The sequence below is a fragment of the Corylus avellana genome, chromosome ca9 (assembly GCF_901000735.1).
Source record: "Corylus avellana chromosome ca9, CavTom2PMs-1.0".
Taxonomy (NCBI): domain Eukaryota; kingdom Viridiplantae; phylum Streptophyta; class Magnoliopsida; order Fagales; family Betulaceae; genus Corylus; species Corylus avellana.
The window spans coordinates 17,092,676-17,104,944 of record NC_081549.1 but is presented as its reverse complement, the minus strand read 5'-3'; the positions used below and the strand labels follow the sequence as shown (position 1 = coordinate 17,104,944).

At 37.2% G+C, this 12,269-nt stretch overlaps 2 protein-coding genes across 2 annotated transcripts; one reads left to right on the top strand and one right to left on the bottom strand.

Moving 5' to 3' along the window:
• Nucleotides 1-12: 12 nt before the first annotated feature.
• Nucleotides 13-1,064, bottom strand: LOC132161620 (fasciclin-like arabinogalactan protein 11). Its single transcript, XM_059571779.1, has one exon. The coding sequence runs from the start codon at nucleotides 1,048-1,050 to the stop codon at nucleotides 289-291; it is 762 nt and encodes a 253-aa protein (XP_059427762.1). The 5' UTR covers nucleotides 1,051-1,064; the 3' UTR covers nucleotides 13-288.
• Nucleotides 1,065-3,616: 2,552 nt separating this feature from the next.
• On the top strand, nucleotides 3,617-12,267 carry LOC132191269 (uncharacterized). Its single transcript, XM_059606214.1, has 11 exons — nucleotides 3,617-4,245; nucleotides 4,791-5,105; nucleotides 5,189-5,297; nucleotides 5,385-5,478; nucleotides 8,652-8,739; nucleotides 8,829-8,912; nucleotides 9,840-9,936; nucleotides 10,029-10,116; nucleotides 10,302-10,407; nucleotides 10,498-10,590; nucleotides 11,506-12,267. The coding sequence occupies exons 1-11, from the start codon at nucleotides 4,075-4,077 to the stop codon at nucleotides 11,902-11,904; spliced, it is 1,644 nt and encodes a 547-aa protein (XP_059462197.1). The 5' UTR covers nucleotides 3,617-4,074; the 3' UTR covers nucleotides 11,905-12,267.
• Nucleotides 12,268-12,269: the final 2 nt, after the last annotated feature.

Below are 12,269 nucleotides of genomic sequence, written 5' to 3'. Positions count from 1 at the left end.
AGGCTTGGGCTTTGATACTCAACCCACTTTCGTCAAGCCCATATGAAACACTAATCAACGCGAGGCACAATCACTGGGCCGAAAGGCCCATCCCTTCGATCTTCTTCATTACATTTACGCCCATGGCAAAAGCGTCACTCAGCAGTCAGCTCGAGCACTCCAATTCCTCAAACATGTAATAGCGACACAGACATTAATCAAAAGAATAATGATTTAATATAGTAGAAATCAAAACAGCCGCGCTCAAGATTTCATCATCATCAATCAATCAATCAATCAACACAAAAATCACAACCACAAAGAACAAAATATTGCGGCACTAACTGCAACTCCTCCAAAGGATACTGCTCCTGTCGTTGCACCAGAAGTGTCAACGGAGGCATCATTCTTAGACCCAGATGGAGCATCCGAACCCGAAACTCTTTTCTCAGGCTTATCAGACGACGGAGCCGGAGCCGGCGACACAGGTGCCCCAAAAATATCCAGCGGAAGGAGCACCTTGTCCACCTGATACACCGCAAACTGGCTATCACTAAATATAGTGTTCGCCACCGTTGCGTCGACGACCCCTGTCGTTAGATTCACTTGGTTTCCTGAGGTGGTTACGTTTAACGGGAACTCGCCGTTGCTGCTGTCGCCGGCCTGCGTGCGCAGAGGGTTGCTGACGGTTTGGAACTGCGATATGGAGAAGAGAGAAGGGAGGATGTGGAATTGCACCAGCTGGACTTTTTGTTGGTCGGTGAGGGAGTTTAGAGTGCCGGATTTGAGTGCGGAGAAAGCGTTGTCGGTGGGTGCGAAGATTGTGAGGCCTTGGTTGGAGTTGTTGAGCTGCGTGTTGATTTGGTTGGCCACCTGGGTGCCTTTTAGGAGGCGGATGAAGGTGGTGAACTGTCCGGCCTTGTCGAGGATTCCGGTGATGTTGGTGGGGCCCGATGGTCCCGGAGAAACGGCCTGGGAATGAGCGGGAGTTGTGGTGGAATGGAGGAAGAAGATGAAGAAGAAAAGAAGGAAGGGGAAATATTGAAGCAGCTGCTTCATCGTTAACTGCATGTAGTGTTGTGCTATTGGGGTGGTGGGATGGGAAAACGGGGTCGTCTTATATATAATGTGTGTAGTGGTGAAGTGAAGACATGAAATGGTAATTAAGGGAGTCCAAAGAGTTAGGTGAAATGGTGCAATTTAAGGTGGCATGAGAACCTCAGTCTTCATCTTTATTGTTAAGTAAGAGGGAGAGAGAGAGAGAGTTTTGTTTGGGACCCAGGAAAAAAATCAGAAAAGGTTTCTTTTTAATGAGCAAAAGAAGTAGTAGAACAATACCAAGAAAGAAAAACAAATCAAATACAAACAACATAACACTATTCATGCCACAATCCATTCTACCGCTTTGGAGAGGATTGTTAAAATGAAAGTAAGATACGAGAGAATGTTGCCGACGGTACTAGTTATGACGGCCCATAGTGAAAATGTGAAAATACTAGTTGTGTTTGGGGAAGGGCGGGACGACCCAAAGTTCTATTTTTTTTTTTTTTTTTTCAAAATCAATCCAAACATTCTTACTTTTTACATCACATCAATCACTTTTTATTATTATTCAAATAAAAAAATTACTATAAAACAAATTTTTTCACTTTTTCATAAAAAACATTCTTACTTTTTTTTTTTTTCACATCAATCAAATCTGCTACAATACTGGCCCACTCTATTTTTCAAGCCCCTACCCAAACACAGTCATTGTGGACGGCACCTGAAAGGTCATTAACCGGTATACCAGCTGCAGAATGAGCTATAAAACTGGATTGTGATCTCCTAAAATTTGCTTTAAATTTGAGATTTTTAAATTTATAAATCTCAGCCGTTCATTTCATTTAAGCGTCTAAAATAAGACATGTTTTAACATTTAACGAGAAAACATGACTAATTAAATTCCTTAAGGGTAGCTCCCTCATTAAATTTTATCATTAAATGCTGAAACATGGCTTATTTTAGACGCTTCGATGAGATAAACAGCTAAAATTTATAAATTTGAGAATCTCAAACTTAAAGGGAATCTATAAAACCTAAGACATATATCTATAGAGTAATGCTAGGGACCATCTTTTTATCATTTTAAAGCTGATGTGATTTTCAAATTCACTATTAAATCAAAATTCAAGTAAGATTCATCTAAAATTTAATTGTAATTTTAAAAGCCACATCAACTTTAAAAAGATAAAGATGATCCCTAGCATTACTCATATCTATATGTAGATACCTTAGACTATAAGATATGAGCCAAATAACTACAAGATCAGTATATCTTAGGTTATGTTTAGCAAAGGCCAGTTTAAAGTCTAGATCTGAATCTAGAGCCTTCAAGAGAAAGGTCATTGAAGTGGGAGTGGAATACTTTAAGAATAATACAAGTGTGTTTTTGCTTGTTGGTATGGCAAACTTTAAAAGGAAAACTTGTGGTTGAAGTGATGAAATACGATCGAGGAGTAGTTAAAGTGGATGATAATGATGCAGCTGGTGATGTTATGGTGCAACCAATATGGACCAACGGCTTCCTTATTTCTTTTTTGACCAATGCGTGATGAAAGAGGTATGTTGTATCTAATTCTATCGTCTGATCATATATGTTGCGTCCTCTTTCAACAATGATTTCCATTGCACTCAATGCAGCCCTATTACTTTACAAAAGTTTATTTTGTCAGCAATTTAAACGTTGATCTGTGGGGATTTCAAATTTGACTACTGATGATAAAGTTATTAGTTAGCTCGATGGTGGATCTCAGCCAAAAAAAAAAAAAAAAAATCATCAAAGTGATGATGAAGCAAAGAGTGTTGCCGTTCTTTGACCCGTTTTTAGCCTTTTGGTTAGAAAAGTGCTAGGGAGTCAAACAAATAAACCCAGAAAATTTTTTAAACTGACGTGACAAACAAAGGAGAGAGAATTACATTTTTTTAATTTAAAAACCCTTGTCATGTCAGTTTGAAAATTTTTTTGGGTTCATTAGTTTGGTTCTCTATCACTTCTCTTTTGATTGAGTCAGTTTTCTTCTAAGTTGAATCGGAAGAATTATTAAACCAACATTTGCTCAAAAATGCATGAGAATTTTATTAAACTGACATTTATCCAAAATGCATTTCATTCTCGCGAATCACATACTCTGATCATATTCATTTTAAACACATCTCAATTTAATAAACTAAATTAAAAAAAAAAAAAAAAAAAATCAAACCCAATTTAATTTAAAAGAAAACTCTCTCTCCTAAAAGGTACCATCTAATGTCCAAAGCTTTGTGGGAGACCTAACCAAATCACACCATCCACTCTTTATGTAACCCACCAACTTTGGTTAAATAGCAATTTGGGCTAAAATCTTTTGAGCCCAATGAATAATCCATTGGGCTTGAGCTTCTACGAAAACCCAAAACAAAATATAAAACAAACACTCAAGAGGACAATTAACCTGCGTAAACAAAAACATCATTTGATTTCATCAAAAGCCCTAAATACAAAATCAAATTGTCTTATTTTCCACGAAAACCTTGATGGGCTCAGCCCACATGGCGACACCATCAACCACAGAATATGCTTTCTTCGATGTACCGGGAGTCCATGAAAGAGAAGAGAGAGAAAAAAAAGGTCACAAAAGTAAATCATGAAAGATTTGACAAAACCTGATTTCCGGTTGAATCAATCACAACGGAGTCCATCGCATTGCGTTTGTGTCATTCGCTGTTTTCATGCTTCACGCAGCTTCGCACTCTCTCAATCCAGAGACAAGGACAGATAGTGCAGACCTCGTCATCCCCACCGTCTATTTCGTTGACTCAAACCCCACAAAGTCAAATCTCCACCCCCATTGAACTATCATTACCATCATCACCAACGTTCGCATAAGCCCCAAACCACAGGATCCCGCCTTCTGATTAGGAAGCCATTGAAGACCGACAAAGAAGAGGTTAACGAAACAGAGCAACCCAGAAGCAGACCACACTGCGAGGTCTTTTCTTTGAGAACCAGCGTTGAAATTGAAAGCCCTAGTAGTGTCATGATCACATGCTCCCGGGCCTACCATAAGCAACACCATGATCAACAGCTCCAACGGCATGATGTCAACGTCGTCTTCATCCGCCACCGCACAATCACCGGCCCTAAAGACCTATTTCAAAACCCCAGAAGGCCGCTACAAGCTCCACTACGAAAAGACCCATCCCTCGGGTCTCCTTCATTACGCCCATGGCAAGACCGCCACTCAGGTACTTGAAATTCTCAGTCCTTTTATTCTTTTTCAGTCTCAATTAATACTTGGAAGCACTTTTTTGAGGGGAGGTTTCTTCAATACCCATTTCGTGAAAAGGATGTCCTGTGAGCATTTTTGTTGTTGACATTGATTTCTAGGGTTTTAATCAATGATCAATACCCGTTTCTCAGACTCAGCTTTTGGATAGAGTTTTCGTTGGTTTTGATATTATGTTAATTTGTTTTTCTTAGTGTTTATCTTTATAATCGTTTTTTTTTAAAAGCAATTTTTAATCCGTGTTAACATGCTAGGATATATTTGTGCCCAATTGAGAATTTTTATGTCATTTTAATTTTAATTTCTATCTTCTTTTTTCATACACATTTCTTAACATGAAGTCTGAAAACATTTTAGTCTATTCTCTTATCCTGGGAATGTTCTCAGACTCCATTCTCTATATTTCATTGTTGGTCACACTTTTTAGTTAAATGAATTAGCTTTTTACTTATTTATTGTTTATACTAAAGTTTTGAAAACATTGTTGGTTGAGTTTTATCCTAGGTAACCCTTGCTCATCTAAAGGACAAGCCAGCCCCATCAACCCCAACAGCGCAGCCTTCAAGCTTCAGTGCTAGCAGTGGGGTACGATCAGCGGCAGCGAGGTTGTTGGGTGCAAGTAATGGGAGCCGGGCTCTTAGCTTTGTCGGAGGAAATGGTGGGAGTAAGAGTACTAGTGGGAATGGTAGAGTTGGGTCATTGGGGTCATCAAGTTCGAGTAATTCAATGGCTACTACAAACTTTGATGGGAAGGGGACTTACTTGGTCTTCAATGTGGGGGATGCTATCTTTATAAGTGATTTGAATTCTCAAGACAAGGTAATATGGTATTTGGTTATTCAGGTTTTAGTGATTTTTGCAAATTTTTGGTTGGTGTATGACAGGTTAATCGGTAAATGTAGGATCCAATAAAGTCTATCCATTTCAGTAATTCGAATCCCGTGTGCCACTCATTCGACCACGATGCTAGGGATGGGCATGATTTGCTTATTGGGTTAAATTCTGGCGATGGTAAAATTTAAGACAAATTTGAACTCATAATTTTTTTTTGGAGGTTCAAACTTTACAAATTTATTGGTGTTGTGTGTACTATTGTAGTGTACTCTGTGTCACTGAGACAGCAATTACAGGATGTAGGAAAGAAGCTTGTTGGGGCCCAGCATTATAACAAAGATGGTTCTGTTAATAACAGGCAAGGATTACCTCACTCTTAGTACCCTCTGCATGTGTTACTTGATTTTGCTTCTTTCTTTCAAAATTTTCTGCTTTGTTATTATCAGGGCTATCAGATATTACACTTGGCATCTAGTTTGAGAAGATGCTACGGAATTTCATTTTTTATGTTCATTAGTCAAGCCATGGAAAATGCGTACAATGCTAAAAGGCTTGCAAAGTCTCAGCTAATGATTTTTTTTTGTCCAATAAGCAATTGAATAGGTCTTTTTTCCATAAGTAATTCTTTTGGTTTAATCATGATTTTCTTGGAGATTGAAGATTAGATGGCAAAGAAAGGGAAATAGGCTGTACCTTTTTTAGTATCCTATGGCTTATGGTAAGGTGAAGGATACCTTTCTCATAAAGAACTTGACAGCTACACTGAATTGTTCCTGGAATGTATGTTGCAGCAGATATTGATATCCTTCATCAATTACTAGACTTAAGTGGAATCTAAAAGGTTGCTTGACCTTGCCAAAATGCGGATAAAAAAGAAGAATTTTTTTTTGAAAAGCAGTAGTCTTGAATGGTGTTAGTTGAAGGTTTTTTTTTTTTTTTTTTTTTTTTGGGGTACTATGTGTTAATTAGGTCTATGCAAACAGTAGTGCTTGATGCATTAACTTTATACACAAACTTGTGCTTTGACTCTGTTGTTCTTAAGCTATTTTGTCTTTTAGGATTTCCATGTTGATACTTACTAATGCCTTAACTTTCTAGCATAATAGACATTGTCGGGAGACCATTAAGACCATTGAATGCAATAATTGTTGAAAATTGAATGAATATTGTTTGAGCTTTTGAAATTTTCCTGATAACTTCGGGGTTGCTTGGATTAGCCTCTCCATCTTAGGCTAGGCGTTTGTCAGTGACCAAAGTAGCTTTTCCTAGTATCATCCAGCTGCTAGTTAGTGGGTGAATTTCTTGATGCTCATCTTGCATCACTAATATTAATTTTTTTCAACCATTTCCAAAAGTTCATAGTTGTTTTGACGATCTTGTCATTGGAATATTTCCTTGTACATGGTTCCAAGGCCCTTATGCTCTGCTTCAAAGTGGTTGTTCAAAAAACTTATCAATGTGAAATTGCTATTTTGCATTGCATCTAAATAGCCATATTAATCTTTTGTACATAATATGACTGATGGTGTGTCTAATACACTGGGTATTTTCACTAACATGTGCCTGACAATGAAAGCGAGGAGCACATTGATTGTTCTTTGGAGTATGAGATAGTTGCCAAATTTATATTTTGTATTGGGGGTGAGTACACGAAGCGGTCTTGCCTTAGAGGGTTCCTCATCATAAAAAATAAATAAATGTGTGTGTGTGTGTGTGTATATATATATATATATTACTTGAATTTTATATGATGAATTCACATCCAATGTTGGAGATACTTGCATAGATTCTCCATATTCCCTATGATTCAAAAGAAGAATTGGACACTGCAACCATGCCATGTCATATGGTAGGGGATTAGATTCTGAAAATATAACCATATCAATCAGAACAACTAAGTCAATGTGACATGGGCTACGATGTGATACTTCTATGAATCCTGATTTCTTATTTCTCTGATTTTTTTAAACTTCTGTTTTTTTTTTTTTATTTCCTATGTGGTAGTATGAAACTTGTCGAGAACTAATTTTATATTTCCGTTGCTAGTTTTTTAGCTGGTTGATCCATATTTGTGGTATTGCTTCACGTATACATGCATGCATTCGAGGACAGTGAACTCATGTTTCAAGTTGGACATAGAGAAGGAAAATGTCTTTTCATGATAGTGTATGCTATTTCTCAATAGAAACATCATCAGCATCAAGTTTCAATTTGGAGATGTTGAAGGAAATTGTTTTTTCTTATTACAATATTTGTGATATATATAATACACGTACAATTGAACATCTTTGAGTAAGGTATCCCCACTTCAAATTTTAATGATTAATAATACATATCATCTCTGGTACTGTACTAAAACTAGTAAAGTTTTTTGTTTTTTTTTTTTTTCTGAAGATACAGTGTCATTAATATGTGTTCTATCTCATCTATATCAGTGGATTTCTTTTTGATGTATTTTATGCACAATTTCTATTCTAGTTCATATAGTTATGGAATTGACCTCTGAATACACCGCAACATAATGTTGTTGTACTTTAAGAGGCAATAGTGATTTTTTTTATAAGTATATGATTTTCGTTGCAAACCAATGGACATACCCAATTTAACAACAATTACTAGAGAAACACCTGAACAGTAAATGAAAGAGATCATAAAAGTCATGAAAATTAGAAATGTGAAAACAATCAAAAGTAGGGCGGACAATTTTTTAAATGACACGTGAACCTGACACCAGCCTTACACGAAATTAGTAAGTTAGAGCCGAGGTGTCCAACTCATTTAATTAAATTAGTCAAGTTAGGGTTGACTTATATAGTCTTATACCCATGTCTTGACACGACCCAAACCTGACACGTGAACACAAATTGTCACCTCTAATCATAAGTTTATCCATTGAAATAGGGTAAAGATAAAAAAAATAATTTTTTTTATACTCTGCCACCATTTTCTCACTGTCTTCAAAGTTCCGATCATTTCTTTCTCTCCAAATGCACCTCATCAAATAGAGTGGGATACAGTACCATAAGGCACTATCTATCTTGTGGTAGAGTGCCATAGGCAATAGTGATCTAGTTCTTGGATAAGTAGTTGCTTCTTTTTTCCTATGTTTTCCTTCTTTTATTTTTTTAAATGTCTTGTATGTGCACCATTATCTGGTCTGGTTGACACAGTAGGTAGTTCTCACCCTATTTTTAGAGGACTGCTAAAATTTGAACTGCTCAAGTTTGTGTAGGCAGGCAAACTGGTCTGTCAAGATTTACTTTTGCAAAAGAAATATAAAATGTAGAACAACTCTCAACCAGCGCATTCTAGATGTTGGCTGCATCTACTAGGCAAAACATACGGCTGAAAGCTTGCAAGATACTACTGTTCCAGCTCTTAAGGCTGAGGGATAGTAAAAATAAAAGCCATATAATAACTGATAGCTTGTACACACACACACACACACAACACACTCGTATATTGTTGTTCTTTAAGTACAAGAAGTCTAAATCAAATGACTAGTTGATTAATGTTGTTTCTTTCCAACAGTCGTTGTACTAGTATTTCATGGGTGCCTGGAGGTGATGGTGCTTTTGTTGTTGCTCATACCGATGGAAATTTGTATGTGTATGAAAAGGCAAGCCCTAAACTTACTTATTTCACTGTGGTACATAGAGTGATTTGAGCATGTTTTCACCTTTTCCTTTTTCTTTTATTTTTCCCCAGAGCAAAGATGGTGCAGGTGATTCTTCATTCCCTGTTGTTAAAGATCCGATGCACTTTTCTGTTGCGCATGCACGTTACAGTAAGGTGCTTTTTTGGTCATGTCTTGTGTTTGTTTAATTTCTCCGATTGTAGGTTGTTTTAACTCTCTTCTCCACATATTTAAGTTTATAGCTTTAACTGATATATCATATAGGAGACTGGTCTCAATATATGTTTCCCATTCAACATAATGTTTCCGCATGCATTTATCCATTTGCAATGATAGATCTAAGTTCTGACTGGGACTTGGAGTAGGCGCAAAAAATTGTGATTTAATTGCTCTAGGGAGGACCTCTGAAGTTGCCCCTGTACCCAAATTAGCATGATTTGGAGTCTCTCACTTGATCTCATTTAAATTCTCAATTCCTCCCTCTAGGTTGTCAAAGCTTAGTTCCTGTTAGTGTTTTACGTTACAAAGGTAATTGCATCATTTGCATGTGTGGTTAGTGTCATAAGAATAGCAGCATTGTATTATTAACTACATTTACGTTAGATGTGTGTGTTTATGTGTCTACCTTACATTTATTGTTATGGGAATAATATCATTTGCTTGAGAGGTCTGTTGTATTTTGTGTTGATGTCTTTGCACACATATTTTTGGTGGGTTCAACCTAGACCAAGGAATTATTGCTCACTAACCAGGAAAAGCAAAATTGCTTACTATTACATAATGCATACTAAGATATGCTTGGTTCTTCAATATACTTCTAAGGGTTGGGTCTCTAGTAAGTTGCTTTAGTGTTAGTTAAGCAAGATTAGTTTTTTGAAGTTTTGTAAAGGCTTATGCATGGGGATATTTCAATTTGCTTTTTGTAACTTAGATGAGTGCTCACTTCTCTAGTTACTGGTTTAGTGGGCTGACCATTACTTAACATATGTATGGGATGCATCTGGGGTGTTGAATTTTTTTTTTTCTCTTTTTGGTAGCTCTTGATTCTCATACTCTCTTCCAATACATTTTTATATATACAGAGTAACCCAGTTGCCAGATGGCATATATGCCAAGGTTCAATTAATAGCATTGCTTTCTCAACTGATGGTGCCTATCTAGCGACTGTGGGAAGAGATGGTATAACTTACTCTTTTTTTTACCACCTGCATATTTTGGTTTTGTTTGTTTATTTTGTACATAAATGAGCTCAATTTAAATGCTAAATGCAGGTTATCTACGAGTTTTTGACTACTCTAAAGAACACCTCATATGTGGTGGCAAAAGTTATTATGGTGCTCTATTATGTTGTGCTTGGAGGTTGGTAACTTTACTGGTTTCCCAGTCATAGCTTATAGCTGTTACTTTCAAATGTTCCTTCCATTGTCCTTGATTTTTCCTTCTTAATCTAAACTTTTATGTTATGTGGTTCTTTTTGGTTTAAATTTTATCATCGTCTTTGAGAAAATAGATAGTATGATTGACAACAAAATGCCACTCAACAGCATGGATGGAAAATACATTCTGACGGGAGGTGAAGATGATTTAGTTCAAGTTTGGAGCATGGAAGATCGGAAAGTTGTAGCATGGGGTGAGGGGCATAATTCATGGGTAAGCTTCTTATTAAATAATGCCAGGGTAGTTATGGATTCTTACATGATTATAACTACCTTGCTTATTGTTACTAAATCATGCTGGCAGGTCAGTGGAGTGGCTTTTGATTCATATTGGTCATCGCCAAATTCAGAAGGCACAGGGGAAACTGTCATGTACCGGTTTGGTTCTGTTGGTCAGGTATTGAGAAATATTGTTGGTGTGATTGCTATGGTGGTTCCCTCATACAAGTGTTGAGTGTTTGTCAATTTTCTGGATGTAACTTCAACCTTTTTAACTTCTTAATACCTTTTCTCAAACTAGTTCCTAACGAATCCAAAGTATGTCCTTTCCATGTTTAGAATTTCCCACCAGAATCATTCCTGCAATCAGCCAGTACAAATATATAGAAACTATTTAGTTCAGGAACCAAGTTGGAACTGTAATAATATGCTTTCTGAAATTTGGGCTATGTAGAAATTATAGTGGAGGTACACTGTGTCAGAACTGTGGGGAAGGTTTAGAATCAAAAGGGTTTTTAGAATAACTTTAGGAGCAAAAACTGAGAGTATTGTTGAGGATCTATGACTAGAAAGTTTTTGAAGAAAGAAAGTGGAGCAGTGTTTTTGTGATGTTAATCTGATGAACGATTGTCAAATTGAATGTTAGATTATGTGAAACAACATATCTTATGATGCAAATGTTGAGTGGTCAACTAAGAATATATTATGAGACTGATGAGGCTACAAGCAGGAGGTTAGCATTGATTATTGGCTTACAGGGCAGAGTAGAATTTGAAATGATTACGTTTTAGAAATGGCCTTGCATACTTGGTCTTTGGCCTTCTGTTTATTCTTATTATTCTACTTTGGGTGAAATAAGGAAAGAAACGGAAACAATGAGTGGCTAATATGGTCATGCAAATTAAACCAATGACTGCAATGGTAAGGATTAATGTGACGCTATAAGAATTTATTTGACAGCCTTTTATCTGTGTAATATATTATTCATTTCTTATGTATACTTCTAGGCATTTTTGCCTAACGCTGATTCCTTGCATCACATCCATGCTTTGAGGTTTTCATATTTCACTAGCTTGATCTTTTTTGTGGGCAGGACACACAATTGCTTCTGTGGGATCTGGAAATGGATGAGATTGTAGTGCCATTGCGGCGCCCTCCTGGTGGGTCCCCCAAATACAGTACTGGAAGCCAGTCATCCCATTGGGACAATGCTTCCACAGTGGCCACTCTGCAACCTGCTCCAAGCATGCGAGATGTTCCAAAGATCTCCCCACTTGTGACTCATCGCGTTCACACCGAACCCCTCTCTGGCGTGATATTTACGCAGGACTCTGTTCTTACCGTGTGCCGAGAGGGGCACATAAAGATCTGGATGAGACCAGGGGTGGCAGAAAGCCAGTCAACAAACAACACAGAAACTGTCTTAAGTTCCAGCTTGAAGGAGAAACCTTTATTCTCAAGCAGGGTTGGCAGTTCTAGTTACAAGCAATAACCAAATTGTCATCAGAAAGAAAAACTAAGCTATTTTTCATATAGCCAATGTCTTTTCATCCAGTTGGTTTTATTAGGTAAACAATACGTGATTGGAGTGAGAATAGCCAACTGGTTCAAATGTATATTCAGGTATAAAACATACCGCTGACGGCAGAAAAGAGTCGGGAGGGAGACGAGCCCCCGTGTAAGTACGAAACGGCTGTTAGTAAGGTACATTTAATGATTGACAGGAATAACGTGAAGTTGCTCCTTTGAGACGTGTTTTTCTCAGCAGTGATTTCAAGTTATTTATTCTATTCGTAGTACATTGTCACAAGAACGTATTGACATGGTGAAATTCTTCAGTCACATTCATTGTGTACT